General features: G+C 41.5%; 1 protein-coding gene across 1 annotated transcript; it reads right to left on the bottom strand.

Moving 5' to 3' along the window:
- Positions 1-799: 799 nt before the first annotated feature.
- On the bottom strand, positions 800-17,591 carry tmod2 (tropomodulin 2). Its single transcript, XM_040011088.1, has 10 exons — positions 17,463-17,591; positions 11,990-12,209; positions 10,734-10,890; positions 5,211-5,333; positions 4,780-4,854; positions 4,563-4,693; positions 4,379-4,486; positions 4,155-4,298; positions 3,872-4,016; positions 800-3,293 (listed from the first exon to the last, which is right to left on the bottom strand). The coding sequence occupies exons 2-10, from the start codon at positions 12,113-12,115 to the stop codon at positions 3,262-3,264; spliced, it is 1,041 nt and encodes a 346-aa protein (XP_039867022.1). The 5' UTR covers positions 12,116-12,209; positions 17,463-17,591; the 3' UTR covers positions 800-3,261.
- Between the last annotated feature and the right edge of the window lie 318 nt (positions 17,592-17,909).

The raw sequence follows: 17,909 nt of genomic DNA, 5'->3' as shown, positions 1-17,909 counted from the left end.
AGTCCTTTTACTAAGAGAAATTTAATATCACAGGATTGCATACCTGATCAAATTCTGATGACTAAGGTGAAATATAATCTCTATCTCCAAGTTGGTTGTTCGACACAAGGTTAGTTAACCTCCACCTTTGAGTTACCTCTTTTTTTTTTTTTAACAAATCTTCAGCGCTTGACAGAGAAACGGACTCTGAAATCTGTCAGATAAAATAAAGTCCAATTTAAATCATCTAAATGTTGTGAAATTCTTTCTGTCCAAGCTCTTTTTTTTCTTCAAATTTTTTATAAAATAAAATTTGACATAAAACTTGCACTTTTCTCCCGGTCATTGCAGCGGAATACTAATTAGGCTGTCGTGCTTCTGTTACCACTAGATGGTGTAAAAAAAGCACATATTAATGAGGACACTAATGAGACATTAATAATATATTTATTTTTTTTTGTGTGGTACTGTATCTTCCACCATCACTGGACCTCAGTTTGCTTCTTTCTCTCTTTATCTCCATGTCACCGTGTACCTTCCCCATGTGAGCCTCTCATTTTTGTTTTACTTTACTTCTCTCCCCTTTGGGTTTAATTAAATAGCTTAAAACAAATGCTAACCATTACTCTAATTTAGGTGATTTTTGTAAGATTGAGCGAGCCTGTGGAAGCACAGTATAAACAAGATGGCTGGAAGTCTGACCAAATGCAGACAGAAAATACAAGGCATCTAATATTCCAGCTTTCCTGAAATGTTGTGCAAATGTTTTGTAATTTATGCTGAGGAAAAAACAACAACAAAAAACCCCAGAACAGACAAATTATGTAAAAACATTTATTATTGAAGTTGTTTTATATTCAGCAGTGCGTTTTACCAGTCTTGTGGTTTTCTTATAATACAGAATCCTTGCATTAACACCTGGGTTTTGATTTAAGGTACAAAAAAAAAAAATCTCAGCAGTGACTTTTGTAGGTTCACGTGGTGCACACATAACATTATGTGTACGTGCACACTTTGAATTTGAGATGGCATTTTTTTATAATTAATATAGCTTTTATGAATCAGAGTATTATTAACAAGCTCAAGCAAGGAAGCAGTTTTCTCCTTTAGCAGAGTGTCCACCAGGAAGAAAGAAAAAAAACAGTAATGGAAAAAAGAAGCAGATATGCTCGTGGAAAAAGTGCATGGATATAAAAACAGTACAGCTCTTGTGAGGAATGTGAGGCTGATGAAAACATTTTTGGTCAACAGAAACATCATGTTCACAGGTGATGACTTCATGCCAGGATATTGTTCCTATTACACATAAACAGTATATACAAGTTTCAAGTAACTCCTGAATTAGTCCTGTTATACCCATCTCGAGCTAAAGAAAGTCTACTTGATGCGCGCACAGCGTGGTGTCATCTAATATTTCATAAGTGACATCTTACTGCTGAGAGCGTGGAAGTTTGAGTGGAAAGTTAAAAGTGAGATGTAGTTCAAAGAAACATTTCACGAGCAGTCGCAACCTGAGAAGTCAAAGTAGAAAGTTTTGTGCAAACCTTTTGCTAAACCTTCCTCGCACCTCATTGGACTGCTCGAAGAAGATGCCGCTGTGAACATCACACATTAAAAAAAAAAAAAAAAGTAAAACCGTTGTACGGCATGATGTAAATCTCTCTGTCACAAAGCCAAGCCTGAGCCAGTAACCATTATGTCTACTATCGATACTTTAAGCACTGCATGTGTTAGTCTTTGGCATGGTTAAGCATCAGTGAAACCAAGTATGTTAAGCAGACATCTGTAGGAGCAGGTCAAGGCCTTAATAGCCATGACTGGCAATAATATCACGGTCCATTTACAGCACAACCGCAGCTTTGCTTACTCCAAAATATCAAAACAGTTAGAACTTCCTGTCAAGAAAATAAAGTGATCACAAAAACTAGCAACAGAAACTGAACCGTATCAAAACAAGATCATAGAATAAAACAGTAAAGCAATATCGCACTGATAAAGTATACATTTTACACGAGGGGTGAGCCAACAGCTACTGCAGGGTGTTTCAAATCAAACCATAGACTGTACATGTAGATGGACACAGTGAAGAAAGAACCCTAAACGTGAATCCTTTTTAATGACCAGCAGGGGGCGACCCCTCTGTTTTCAAAAACATCTGATTATATAGAAGCCTATGAGGAAAATGACCCTACTGCCTACGGGAGCTGAAGTTTGTGGCCTCAATGGCTATGTTAACATCCTATTTAATAAAACACAATTTTTAATTTAGTAAATTTGCATCAAAAATGAATATAAAATAAGGATACAACTTAAGGTGGACCCTCCTTGTGACTAGCCAGTTTTCAGGTTTTAAAAAATATGAGACTGCATAAAACAATAGGTAATGTTGCAGTGGCTATATCCATCTTTGATATACAGTCTGAGTTGGGCTGACAGTACAGTACCAGCACTGGCTAAGAGACCTGGTGCACTTTTTGCACGCCTTGTTAGCCACTCCAACTCGGCAGTACTTCTGGCTTTACAAGGCAGCTCTAATAAACAACACCTGCTCATGTAAACTGTTGCCAAGCGCGCTGCACAACACTGCACAACACTGCACAACAGCCCTTGTTTTCACAATGCTAACATTCAGCTGTATAGTCAGGCATTCAGGTCAGCAGTCTGGTATTTATCTCCAAGCAATAACCACTGTGTCTCTAGCAGATTAGGCAAGCCTTGAATGACATCACTTCCTGAAGCTAAAGTCATCACTAAACTTCAGAGCTCTCTGTATCGCTCTGATGAGTGCTTAATCAATACAGGAATTCCACAAGACGCTTCAGCCTCAATAGCAAGCTATCAGGACACAAAGGTTACCGTTAGTTACTGTCTTTATAGAGCTGTTATTGATGTTGTTGTTGGTACTTGGTAATGTTGGTAGCTCACATAATTGTAGAATTGTAAAAACGGGAAACAAAGCAAGTAAAAAGTGGGGAAAGAATGTAAAGGCTCAAAAAAAAAGGGGGAGCAGCTGAAATGAATGACTAAAAACTAAGATTTACAGCTTCAATAACAACATAATAATAAACATATAAGTATGAACATGTGTACGGGAGAGGGCAATTCCAGTTATTTCCCTTCTTCTCAGATGTATGTTCAGGTTTAGCATGCCTTGCCCCGCAGTTTGGCACAAGACTAAAGTTTCCACACAGTGAGATGAGAAAGACCAGGGCATTGGCTGAAATTATTCCACACAATGAGATGAAAAACAGGATTGGCTGGGAGACGGGTGTCGTGGCGTCCCTACACATCCCCTTCCACTCGCCTCCTGCGAACTGGAGAGGAAAAGCACAATAAAACGAGAGGTGAAAGACTTCAAGAACACACGAATAAAACCAACTGTAAACATGCTACACAATCTTAACCCTACGCAGGCTTGTTAGTTCATCATGAAGACGCTGAGTGAGTCATCATGAGCTGTGTGGTTAAAATGTACACCTATTTATACAGTGTGTGTCAGCATGTGCAGAAAACAAGAAGTGAGATGTCGTCACTCTCAAAGCTGCATATCACGCAGTGTCAATGTTCACACGGTTAATATGGTGAACGCTCCATTCAAATACTGTGAAACTAATCTCCGTTATCACTGATGCACTGACACACGTGGGAGCCACACCCATGCATCACACCTGTGCTACCACGACTCTGTCTGGAGGAGGAGCTAAAAGAGAGAGCAGAGGTCGTCACTGCGGAGTGAGATATTGAACAGATGTTTCAACTATGTCATCACACTCCCATAAAACAGATGACTAGAGGAAGGCGGGGGAGGGGGGGGGAGCGGAAACGGCTCGCCTGACTTTTGCGAGTTTAAACAAATCTCAGAGTGTCGAGTCTGTGCGTGCTGCGTTCATACCCAGGTCGTTGTTCTTGGTGATAGCTGCGGCAGCTCTGGATCGGGGCCCTTGCTGGGTGAAGTGGTAGCCAAATTTCACTATGCTCTTGTTCTCTTCCAACATTTTAGCAATCTCCATTTCTACGGTAGTACCCAGCTGTTGTCTCTACAGTACGCACAAATAGATACAGTTCATTAGAGAAAATAATACAACAGCTTGTTCAGCTAAACCAAAATTACAGGTGTGAAATTTCCCCTTCCTCCTTTTCCATTACTGGAACTTCTGAGCTAATTGTTACTGTACCTGGTTGTCTATTTTGATCTCTGTGAGCATGTCATTGTCTCGCAATGCATCAACCAAAGCCTGCACTCCTGCCCCGGTGATGAAGTTGGACTCCAAATTCAAACTTCGCAATGTTTTGTTTTCCCGCAGCATGTCGCTGAACGCCTGGGAGGAAGAAGGCAAAGATGTGAGTGTGGAGTTCTCAGGTGTCTGCAAAAGCCACGAGAAGCATATCAACCACTCACCACAGCGACTGGGTCGTTACTCCGCGTGGCTGCCAGGCTGAACTTCTTGACGTGCGTGTTCTTCTCCATGGATTTGGCGAAGTCCTTCAGCGTGGGAATCGGAATGTTCTGGAAAAGCAGACAAAGACACTGCCATTGGTCCGGGGACTGACCAGCATATACATACACGCACGTTTCTACATACCTTAATGTTGTTGAGGTTGACCTCTGTTAAGGTGCTGTCATTGCTTTTCACCCTCTGCAGAGTGTCTTCTACGTTAGTGGGATTGGGAGGCTCATCGAACACTGGGTTCATCTTCTCCCCTTTTACCACATCTAAGACACAAACGCAAGTGTAGGTCAGCAGATTTTTCTCTTCCGAATAGTTGAGTTAACTGGGATAAATTACTTTTAATACTCACTGTTGTAACCCTCTTTACTTCCTGTTCCATCATATGTCTGACTACTGGTAACCAGTGTGTGAACACCCAGGATCGCTGCGAACGAAAGCAGACGGTATTTTCAGTGACTGAGGCGAAGACCACAGACCAGAACATACAGTACATGGATACATGTATGCATGTATGTTCTCCAGTGTGGACAAAAGTAACCAATTCTAAATGGCATAGCAGGCCACTGGTGTGATTTTGCTCAATGCCCTTTTTATTCCCCCCCATCAAGACACACAGTAAAGGAGTGAAAAGAGCTTGTGTTTTATTGTCCCAGCACAGACTGGGCCCAGAGAAAGTTCCCACCACTACAATACAGCCTTGTCTTCAATCACACCCACTTAAACACTTGTGTTTTTGAAGCCTTTCCACAAAGACTCTCTGAAGTATTTTCTCATTCTTACCTGCGAGATCACACAGCTCCGTATCCGTGGCACTGGAGAGCGCTTCCTCCAATTCTGGATCAAGGGTCGTGACCTCCTCCTTACGTGTTTCTATTGGCTTTTGCTTAGGAACAAACGCTTTACCTGTGGGCAAACAAAGAGAACACTTCAGTCAAATGTCAAAGGAGTCGAGTAAAAACAGATACTTTTCTATTTAAAAACAAAACAAACACATAACTGTTAATAAACCCCCTTAGACCTACTTACTTTTTACTTTAACATCAAGTTTTGGGACCATGGATGATGTATCACAGTCTCATTTTAGGCCATTTCTACACAATTCCTTGCAGCATATTAAGCTTCGTTTAAGAGCAACTAGTTACACTGACACTGACTGTCACTAAAGGATTTTAAATTGCGAATTACTTTTTAAACTGGTTACATTTCTTACAAGAGGTTAAGTGTGCACAAGACTCGCTCAACTTGGACCGGCATTGAGTGTCTGACAGTTACAGTATTGCCATGGTAACCCATCAGAGGGAAGAAACGGAAAGCACAAAGGAAGTCATGGAACAATGACTTGAGTCTAATCTAAACTGCACTGCTGGGGCAACCAAACACTTGCACTGGGCAGAGAGACCATCCAGTGGGTGCCATTTGTTGCCTCTCCATTTGCCCGTCTTCTTAAACAAAAACACCCCGGGAACAGCCCTTCATTTCCCCCCTCCCCCTCCTAAATCAGTCAAGCTGCTCAAATTGCTCAAACCGGTCCCTAGTGGGGTGCACTGGCACTTCCTGAAAGCCAACAAACATTAAATACAGTCATCAGGCAGCATCCTGTGCCAGTCCCTCTAGAGCGAAATTCAACTCGCCAGAAACAAGGAAAAGCCAGGGCCATAGAACGACGGATTTAAAACTGGATTTAAAAACTCAAAAGGCATTCACATGGACTGTACATAAAAGATGACGATAGTAATGTATACGTGCCTCAAAAAAACAAAGAAGGAAGAAGAAATCTTTGGCTCAAATCGATTCTCATTCAAAAAGCTTCTCCCATGAAATACTACATTCTATTAGTAACTTATCTAATACCGGTAGGTGTCAAAGGGAGGCATGTTTCTCCAATCAGGTTTCAATTGTAACTTAAAGCAGCAGGCACCGTCTTCGTGCACTAATCTGTTTTTGCATTGTTAAAAAAATCTCAACATCTACAAATGAGCAGTTTATCACTATCACCGTTTACAAATGAAAACTTTATTTACTAACTCAAAGTTAACATCACAGATACAGCAGGTAAGGTTAGGTCAACTGAAGCTGCAAACCCGTTTTTCCACCATCGCTGGCATTTACAGCAAACCGCAGGCTTTTGTTATCTCTTCCAAATGATTCTGATCTACATGTGGCTTTGCTCACCACATAACCAGGTAACAGTAACCAACACGGAGAGGTAATTACAGAACATGAGCAAAAACAGTACAAAACATGTATACCTACTAATAAATATAGGAAATCTTTGGACGTCTGTCCATCTGTTTTCAGCTATTCAATTCGCTCGTGTTATTTGGGTGCGTAAGGCTAACCCAGGTTACACATTGTACTAGTGTGTATTCAACCAGAATAATTAAACTAACTGAACTATTATCATGAGCAGTGAATTTGTAGCAATAGGCTTAGTTGACTTGCAGTATCACATCAGTATAGCTTTGTTACATGGACGCTTAAAGCCATATGCTTCAACTCTGAAAGCAATTCATGAGAAAAACTGAGCACTGTAAGCATGTGGAACACATCTGCTGTGTGTTTGTATTTTCCTTGGTGCAACAGTAACACCCTCCACTGTAACCTAAGCAAACAAAATGCTTATCAGGCTTCTATCGATCACACATCTTCGCTGCTCCACAGTGTAGCGCTTTACACTTTCGCCTAACAACTGAATAGTCCATGCTTCACTCCCAGGAGACGACACAAATAACTTTGGAGTTGCGTCAGGAAGGGCATCCGGTGTAAAAATCTGCCAAATCAAACGTGCGGAGCTCTACACTGTTACAGTTTTTCTCAAATGCTAAAACACAAAAGCCAACCCTCTAAACCAAATGACCAGTTGTCTAAACACATTTACTAAATCTAGCCATCATTTACCAATATCATAAAACACATGTCACATGAAGACACAATTCACAGAACACAATCCTCCGTTGTCATAAATCTAAACACATCTTTCCTTGCTAAAACACAAGCTGCAAAAGAACTCTGCTCATATTCTCAAATGAAAGCTCATGTGATGCAACATGCTTGCCACAGTCAGCAATATTTGAACACAATGACCTGGCGTCATTCATTACACACAACGACTCAAAATTGAAGACACCTGTTGCTAATGCTGTGACCACATGTATAAAAGCAAGTTGCAAGTTGCTTCAGTATGCTGAAGATTCCAAACAAACACAACGGATGAAGGCAGAGTCAGGGGAAGAGGAATTCGATGCAGAGGAGGGAGAAGAGCTGGCCCTGGAAGAAGAGGAGCAGGCCAACAAGGAAGAGGAGGAGGCCAACATGGGAGAGGAGAAGGTCCAGGGGGGAGAGCAAGACAACCTCGCGCCATCATTACGGACGAGATGCGAGCAACAGTCATTGACCATGTCATTGTCCATGGCATGACAATGGCTGAAGCAGGACTAAGAGTCCGTCCACACCTGAGTAGGTTCACCGTGGCCACCATTATCAGGGCATTCAGACAACACAACAGGTATTGAACTCTATTGCTTTCTTTGTCACAATACAGTTTTACAAACCTGTGAAAGTAGTCTATTTGTTTCAAATCAGTTGTGACTGTATTGTAACACATGTCAATTGACAACACATGTTTCTTTCTGTAGAGTTGAAAGAATGCCACATAGAGGTGGGAAGGTTGCCATATTTACAGCGGCACAAGAAACCCTCATTGTGGATATGGTTCGTGGGAACAACCTCATCAGACTCCGGGAGATCAGAGACAAAGTCATTGCCGATAATATCAACTTTGAGAGCATTGACGATGTCAGCTTGGCCACAATAGACCAAGTTCTCCGGCACCAAAAGACGCACTCTACGTTCCGAGTATGTGCAAGTAAGTATACATCCATGTTCACAGTACAGTTAGTGGACATACTGTGTTGCTCAGTGGCCTACATTACTTCTGGACAATTCTGTGCTACCTGATTGACTGTTGTTCTGAACACCTGTGCACTTTCACATTTTCACAGAGGATAATACAGTTGGACACGATGGCCAGACCTCATGAGTACCTCTTCCTGGATGAGGCTGGCTTCAACCTGCAGAAACAAAGGCAAAGAGGCCGTAACATCATTGGCCAAAGAGCCATCACTGAGGTCCCTGGCCAACGGGGGGGGTATACCTTTGTGCGGCCATGGGTTCGGAGGGGCTTGTCCACCGGCATGCTGTCCTTGGGTCTTACAACACCCAACGCCTCCTCACCTTTCTAGAGGAGCTAAAAGACATCCTCCTGGACCGCCAACAACACCATCCTGGGCCCGCACATCACATTTATGTGATCATTTGGGACAATGTCCGCTTCCACAGAACAAACCAAATCAGAGAGTGGTTCACCACCAACAGTGACCACTTTTTGAACGTGTCTGCCACCCTACTCCCCTTTCCTGAACCCTATAGAGGAGTTCTTCTCATCGTGGAGATGGAAGGTTTATGACAGACAACCATACACAAGAGAGAACCTCCTAAGGGCAATGGAGCTGGCCTGTGTTGACATCCCAGCAGAGGCCTTCCAAGGATGGATTTGCCATCCCAGGGCGTTTTTCCCGCGGTGCCTGGCAAGAGACAATATAGCCTGCGATGTGGATGAGGTGATGTGGCCACATGCAGCTCAGCAACATGATGCCGCACAGTGATTGTGGTGTGTGTGTGGTGTGAATAACGTAGATAAAAAAAACCTTCACACCCTGATCATGTTTTCAGGAGTACTGTTGTGTGCAATAGATTCTGTTTTTGCATTGAGTTGTGTTACAGTAGTGTACGTACATGCAGGATTTTCTATAGATTTATACTCTTCATATGAAACTCACAAATCTAAATGCCTAATCCTCTGCAGAGATCTACGACGATCCGTTACTGTATAGTTTCTAAAAATATGCATTGGCAGTTATGAAACAGAACCTTCTCACAAATTGAGCATTGTGTTTTCAATTGTTTTGCTGTAGTGTGTAATGATGTGTATAGTGTTTACATTTTTGAAAGCTTTGAGCTGCTCTTTTGGTGTGAAAGTTTGAGTTTTGCAGTGGGAAGGTGTGGTTGTGTTTATGTATCTTTAGAAAAGGATGTTGTGTTTAGACATTGGGGAACATAGTGGAAACGTTTGTGAAATGTGTTTTAGCATTTGAGAAAAACTGTAATAAGGGAGCAGCTAAAAGTAGCTTCATCGATCATACATCATCTGCTCGTTATCTACAGATGTCTTAGAGGAATAAACAACAGAAAAGATGGATAATGGAGAAGCGACAAAAACAACTACAACAAATTCAGCTGCGAGAGGGTTAAAAATGGTTACCATGGACTCACACTGGGTGTTTTTCTCAGAAATTATGTGAAGTTTGAAACTAGAGACATAAACACTCATGACCACATTAGTTATCAGCAGGGGGTGAGTCTAACAATGAAAAGAGAATCAGCTGCATTCCACAAAACCACAGTGATGTGAGTTTTCCATGTTGTCACTGCAAACACACACACACACGCACACGCTAATTTCCTAAGAGGCCATGGTAAGGTCAGTGGAAGACATCAGTCCATGTTTCCCCTCTGGTGAGGGAGTAGCTTTCAGATTCATATCTGTGGAGATCCCGACAAAAGGAACTGCTTCATCTCATAAAAACTTTCCTACTTTTCCCACTGAGGTTTCTACTCTACTCATTCGTCTGCATTTCTGGCTTTTTGCCACATAAAGAATTTCACCTTTTGTTTCCTCTAAGAGGTGGATAAGAGTGTCACAAGTATGTCACAAAACCCATCAGAACAAGTTTCACATGGAAAGATTAGGATATATCAGTCTGACATTAAACCCATACGGTTTGGCAGACAATCATACTACTATGCTGTGAGTTCAAGCACAGTACATACTATATAGAGTATACTATATACTATATACTATACTCTATGTAGTATACTTCAGGCCAACATGGTTCAAAAATATGTTTTCAGGCTTGCATATAAATAAACATATCTATTAAAAGCATCAATTAAAACATAGTTTCAAAATGTAAAATCCTTCCTCCCTTCTTTAGTATTAGCACACCCTCCCAACACTGCTCTATGCTGAGCAGACATGCTTATATGTAAGTGCAAGCATGTCTTAATAATATCTGCAAACACAGGTGAAGAGTAATTACTGCTAGGTCTGCAGGTGCACCCTGAAACTCCATCCCCTGAGTAATACAGCACTAACATGTAATAGCACCTTGTTGCCGGTGTTACTGGTGATTAGTTGGTCGCGCTGTCGAGAAAAAAGCAAAAAAAAAAAAAAAAACAACCCACCTTTTTTCTCTCCAGTGAAAGGCACTATATCGTCTCTGTCCTTATACTCCATGGCTTCCTTCTCCAGGTATTTGAGCAGACGTTCTCTGTCGAACGGTCCACTAGCTGTCTTAGACGTCTGGTCTTTTTGACGTAAACCCGCTGGGAGAAGAGCATTCTGGGAACAAGACATGGAGCCACATTAGAGCTTAAGACCTCAGTGCACTTATGCACCGTAATGAAGCCGCAGTACAACTCCTTGACCGGACTTTCATCAAATCCATTTAAGCAGGCTTTAAAAGCCTTTTCCACACATTGAAAAAGTTGCACAATCCAAGCTAAACAATATTTGGCACCATTTGTTAGAAAAAAGAACAAAAAACATTTCTGCTAGTGTATGCTCTGCATCTTCCGGCCTCTGTGTTAGTTGCCAGAAGCAGGAGTTTGACAGTCACATGAGAAATTAAAACATGAAATACAAGCTGCTCAAAAAGGAAGTAAAAGAATACTTTAAAACCAGTTGAACTTGATTAATCCAAAAATGCAGCTTGTGAATATTTTGTTGTGGGTGAATTAAAAAAAAAAAAAAAAAAAAAAAAAAAAAAAAAACTTGGCAGAGAGCAAACAAGGCTGTGTGTTAATCTATACACACAGCAACAAAACAAAATTCTGTGCTTCGTTTTGCATCCACACCAAATGAGATTTCATCTCTTTACCGACATGAGACCCAGAAATGATTATTTTCCCATTGCTGCTGACAGTTTCCTGTGGGCCCCGTGTGGTCGCCATGTAGGCCGATTTGCCTCACTGAATGGAAATTAAAGAAAACGTCCAGGGGCTTGGAGGGGATTTCATTACGCTGTACAGCTCTTCTCACAAAGACTTGGCAGCCTGAGCCGCTGCAGCTTTAAATTATTTTCCAAACCATAGAGCCTGGAGTGGGAGGTGACTGTCAGGGCACACGAGAAAAAAAACCACCATTACATGTGAATTAGTGAGGTTAAAGGCATTCCAGGGGGGAAATTTCCCAACCATTAACCTGTCACAACCAGGTCTACTTTTGCGCCATTTGGCACTACAACCACAACAAGAGACGTAAAGTTGGAAAAACGATTAGTCATTTAACAAATCTAATGACCCACTTGTGTGTGCATAGTGTTTTTTTTATTTTTATTTTGAGATAAGCCAATAAATCCCTTTCAATAAATCCTTTCTCTAAATGAACTTCCTCCCACTGAGGAGCCCTGGAGCTCCTCCAACCTGCATCGAGCCCTGACCTCAGGGTCCATCTCCTCGAGGGCCGTCTCCAGCTGTTTGAGCTCCTCTGCCGACAGTTTGTTGAGGATTTCATCTTCATCGAGATCCTTGTATTTATCCAGATCCTTCTTGTAGGACAACGCCATGGTACCAGCTATAGCTTGCTAAGCAACACCGAACACCAGACCGCAGCCACACTGCTCTTCTCAGGATTACTGCTCCAAACCAGGAAGACACTACCTGAAAACAAGCACACACACACACACACACACACAAATAAATTAGTGATGAGCGCTGGATGGTGCATACATTTCATTTTATTACGCTGACTGACACAAAAGACAATTTTAATTGCATGTCGTTAACTGAGATAAAGATTGTTTATCTTATTGCTGTGAACCAACACTTGATCACAGCTGGGCTGGATAATAAGGCCTTGGGATGATGTAATGATGGGTGAACACACACCCAACACACACAGAGCTGGAACAAAGAACTTTCTCAGGCTTGGACAAAACATCTGACCAATCCCATAAGGATCAACTACAGCTCTTTGCAAATGGAAATTTTGAGAAAGTTTATAAAACACTATCAAGACAGAAGAAGAAATAAAGGAAGCTTTTTCTAAATAAAAATGAGGAAATGCATGTGTCTCTTTGTCTTTTGGGACTGAAAGGCTGAGCATAACATTGCAGTTAAGTTTAAATAAAGCTCAGATAAGCGAAGGAGTTAGTGACTGAGTGTGTGTCCTTTCAAATAAAATCAAGAGGCAGTATCCTCTCCCACGCCACAGTCCGAACACAGAGCGACCTCGTGATTTTCCAAACTCCCTGCAGGACTCCACAGATGCTACTTCTCCAAATAATTGGTGTACACTTTTGGAAACACACTTAAACTTGTATTCTTTCAAAACAACTGATTTTTGTCACAATGAAAAGAAAAACAGTTGTGCCCCTCTTTTGCAAGAAAAACAACTGTGCATGTAAGTGTATATTTAGAACAGACATTCGTTCGTGGCTGCTCCAGTAGTGTACAAGCAAATAAACCAAGGAACCTCATTGCAGTTGTTACCTATAGATTAGTGCCACATCCATTATTAGATTCTGACCGGATTCTCAATTTTGTAATAAGAATTTATGACTGTCACTTTCCAAAAATATTACAGCAAACTCCTGGTAACCAGAAAATTTTTTGCAGTTGTACTGACCAACAGTCACCCTGATGTTGAATGCGCAACACACTCAACTGTACATGTTGCCCAGTGGGAGGCAACCTGCCTCCAGACAATCGCAGTCTGACTCAGACTGTAATCACTATCAGGCTGGTGAAGGTTTGCAAATAATTGCTCATGCAACCAATCTGAGTCAATCTGTGCCAGTGACACGACTCGTCTCTGATGCGTCTCTTTGCAATCGAAGACTCGACTCTCTGGTTGCTAGCTGTTTGCACTCTGATTCTTTTCTTAAACAAACATGAGGCTGCTGAGTTCCTTTGTGATTTTACTATTAAATTGCCACTCTGCAGTAACAATGTCACTACTTGTGGAGGAATTTCGGAATTTCTGCTTTCGAAGTTCTGGCTGGACTCTGGATGTAAGGACCAAATGTAAATTTTAATTACCAGCTAGCTGGCATTTAATTGCAGAATGACAACAGACTGTCTCCATCTTATTGCTATTATTATTGCCATCTTGATGCACCGAAGTCACCCTGGGGACAGCTGACTGTGAGTGGTCTCAGACCGGGTCCCCCTTCTTCAAAGTAACAATTTCAAAGGTAACACAGGATGTTTTCCAACCTCTGTTTTCCCTTGTGTAACTGAGCAAGTGCGTGCACATTCAAAGAAATGATTTAGTTGCCACAAAAAAAATTTGTAATAAACATTGTGATTCAAATGTTGCTGCTTTTGTATGTTTTAAGGATCAAACTAACACTTGGAGCCAAATCATTTACAGACACTGCCACGTCTTTTGTTTTAGAGCAATTTAGCCAAAAGTCAAGCCCACCAGAAATATTCATTTCATTTGTTTAACACAACAGATTTTGTTTTGTTTGAGAAAATTAAAGAATCTTCATTGAAATATTTTAAAATCTTTCATCTCCTCGTCACACTATTGATGAAGATTTAGTCAATGCAATGTGCTCCCAGTTGCTGTCTGGCTAATTTCTCCAATCAAGGGAATTCCCGAGAAGTCCAACAAGGCCGGTGTCTCTCACACCATTCAGTTCATTGTCTCAACAATCCAGGCTCTGTCCTCATCTAATTTTCCCCCCCCATCTCCTCCATTACTGTGCTACAGCTACACACATTTATTTCTGAAATGACTGCAATAGTCATTGCACGGGCATTCACAAGTGCGAGTTCCAGCAGATGAAGCTCAAATGTCTTCAATGATGACTGGAAAATCTAAGCTTACAAATGTAATCATCTACACTACACTGTTATCTTGTTCAATCCTATGCTAATCAATCCTATCACTGCTAACAGTAAGGTGGTGAAGTCGTCATGCAAGTTTATAAATTTCATTTTTACAAATTAAACACCTACGGAAGAAAATCCAAGAAACTGCATGAGAGGAAAACAGCACTGTTGTTGAACACAGTCAGCGCGCTAGACTGCAGCAGTAGTTTTACCTTTTAGATTTTGTGTCACAGGACAGAAAAAAAAATCCCATGCATCCAAATCATATGAAAATCACACTGCATGCTTCAAATACCACAACAGTCGCCTGGCCTGCGATCATGGAATGGCACTAGGATACGTTTCTTGTGACATCATCACAAGCTTTAGCTCATTCTGGAGGAGGAGGGTTATTGCGCATTTTTTATGATCAACACCGAGTGTGGGGGAAACAGGCATTTCTGTGGCTGGGAGTATAACCTGATTTTATGGCTTTGCAGATGTCTTTCCTTTTACTTGTTCTGGAATCCTAACACTATTTATCCAGCTTTCTCTCACTTTCCACTTCACTGACAGATTATTGAACACATCAGAAAAAAGACAGACAGAAAAGAAATGGAGCACGGAGACAGAGATAATGATAACAATAGGTTAGCTCAGGCCGAGCTGGAGACACTGGAAGGATCCATTAGTCCAATCTGACTGATTCCTTTCTCCTTCACCTCCTCGTCTGCTAATCCTTCAAGAGAACAACAGATGGCTCAAGGCCAACAACACTGCAAACCTGCCTGCATGCTACACTCGCCTGTCCACTCAGGCTACACACAGACCCATATAAATATAACAATGTAAATTCACCTGGAGGTCTCCCCCCCTGCAGCAGACATCTGCAAAGTTAAACTAAAGTTTTATTCTTGAGAATCTGTATCACTTCAACCAAAGTTTCATGGGAACTACCCTGTGCTCCAATTTTACAGCAAGAATAGTGACCCCATTCTTCAGGATATTAAGTAAGACAAATGGAGAGAGTACAATGTAAAATATCTGGTTCTACCTTTAGCATTATCTCAGTTTCAGGCCAAATGTGGGGCACTATCCTCTTTCCAAAAGTGACAGCGTCTGATATCTAATTGCGTACCTGCTGTGATATGTTATTAGACACCACCCCAGATATGCCTAGAGTAAATGCTATAACCTGATGGGAGCTACAAGAAAACATATTAAGTTCATCTCAGTCAAGCGTAATTCTTGCCACAATGGGTTTGATCTCAGCAGGCAGAAGCTGCACAAATAGTAATTTGCAGCCTAAAGATGAACAGGAAGCACTGACTGGTATTGCATTATTACAGAACACCACCCCAACTGCAGCACAAAAAGACTATAGTTAGAATGACCCAGCTATGCTACTCATGGGAAACAACTCTGTACTTCCACCTACTCTCCTCCAGTTTTACGCTCTGCTGTTCCTCTCTCCACCCTGCTGTTACTCACTTTGTGTGTGTGTGCCTGAAAGTGTTTGAAATGATAGAAAACACATGGAAAAAGACAGAGAGAGCAACAGAGGCTTGATCACGCTGATACTGAAATATGTTCATTACTATGCATATTAAAGTAAAAACAGCCATTGATATAGGAGTCAGGAAAAGGAGAAAAGTGTTTGAAATATGATACTGCCAGGGTAATAGTTTCATTTTTATTTAATAGCTAAAAAGCTAAGTCATAAAAACAAAACAAAACTTTCCACTCACACAATGTTTCCTAACAGCTCCTTTACAAAGCTGACAAGGGTGAGACAGGAAGTGGGGTGGTACTCTAACAACCATACATGATTTGTGTATTCCCTCTGACCTGCCCACACACTCCAGACACACCACATTATTATATAATGAGAACAGATTCAAGAAGTGGCCTAGCCTTCAGCTCACGGGGGCTAGAGTATGAATACAGGCTCAAGAAAACTCATCACTTCTTTGTAAAAACTAAAGCCACCATTCACTACCGTGGCTCAGAGCCAGGTTTCACCCTTCAGTGAAAGGTATGCGGGGTAAACAAAACCTATCTGAGAAGCCAGTTTATCTGCAATACTGCAGTGGTGGCAGTTCAAGAAAAAAAAGAAAAGTCAATTCAACAACCACCACAACATTATTATTTGGTTACAAAGCATGACTCTCAGATCCAGGAAGGAGGCCTCCTGCCCTGGGGCTTAAAGGGAAAAAACCACAAGTACCCAAGCTGACGTCTTGGGCCACACCCTTCATTCACCACTGAGTCCTGCTTGGTGAAACTACCATTGTGAACACACCAATAAACCCTCACGCTAAATCTTGAGCAAAGAATGTGTCAGAATACTTGCGATACAGGTAAAATGACTTTGCACTTTGATGACAAGAAGTACAAAGTCCTCCCTTAACCTCTAACAATGGTGTGAGCCATCCCACTAAAGGTATGTCCTTTAAAAAACAAAAAAAACAACTCTTGCCTCGGTCAAATAGAGAAACACGGGCACTATTCATACCGCGTTTCTAATTATTTGTCTGGCTAGCAGGGATGGGCAGCTCACTTTATATTGGACCTACAATCTGCATAGCATTAGCAATGCTCATACATACAGAAGAGAGAAGACCCGGGTTAATCTGCAGTTAGACCACATACCACACAGCACTACTAACATAATAAATATCAAATATGCTACTTTTGGTGAAAACTTAGCTGGTCTCATCTTCTGGAGACACAGCGGGCTACGGAACGGCGTTAGCTAACCCGTTCTTGACATGTTTATGATTACCACGCTGACAGCAGCCATAATGATTGTAATTATCACCGCCTAGCAAAATCCGCCACACTTCAGTTCAAGCCAGAACAAGCGGTTCATGGGGCACTTGCTCTGCTAACTTAGCTGCACGTATCGGACGGACACTACCATGGGAAACAGTCCGATGAAATGTAGAAGCTAACGCGCTAACCTTTGCAGTTCACTCAAGTTGCTAGCCGTTTAGCAGCCACAGTGAACATACTACAAATGACAGCAGGCAAGGCTATACGGTTGTTCATGATGAGTGATTTCCAACCTCAAACAGTCGCCGATTTCCTTACCTGATGGGACCTAGCTAGGGAATGTCCAAATAGCACCAGTCTTCCCAACGCGATGTCTTCTGTGCTTGACTCCTCACTCAGGGTAAGGGCGGTAACACAGGAAAGGGGAACCGAACAGTATATGAGTGACGTCTGGTTGAACGAATAGAATGGTAGTATCCCAAGCCTCAACCAATGGCACTAATAAACCCGCCCTTTCTCCTACAAGAGACCAATCATATGAAATATGGAGGAGGCAAACTGAAATAAAATAATAAATAGAGTAAAATAAAATAAAACCAAGTGACATAAAATTTCTCTATTTAAACAAAAATATATTTAAAAATGAAATAAAAAAAATAGGTATTATTATGACCAAATTTGGACAAGAATTGAAATGCACTGAGACGCTGAGATAAGCTTTGGATGATTGCCACTGCTAGTCATCATGATAATTAAATATGACGT

This window comes from Simochromis diagramma, unplaced genomic scaffold, assembly GCF_900408965.1.
Source record: "Simochromis diagramma unplaced genomic scaffold, fSimDia1.1 OVJJ01000603.1, whole genome shotgun sequence".
NCBI classification, from domain to species: domain Eukaryota; kingdom Metazoa; phylum Chordata; class Actinopteri; order Cichliformes; family Cichlidae; genus Simochromis; species Simochromis diagramma.
This window is presented reverse-complemented; position numbering and strand designations above follow the sequence as displayed.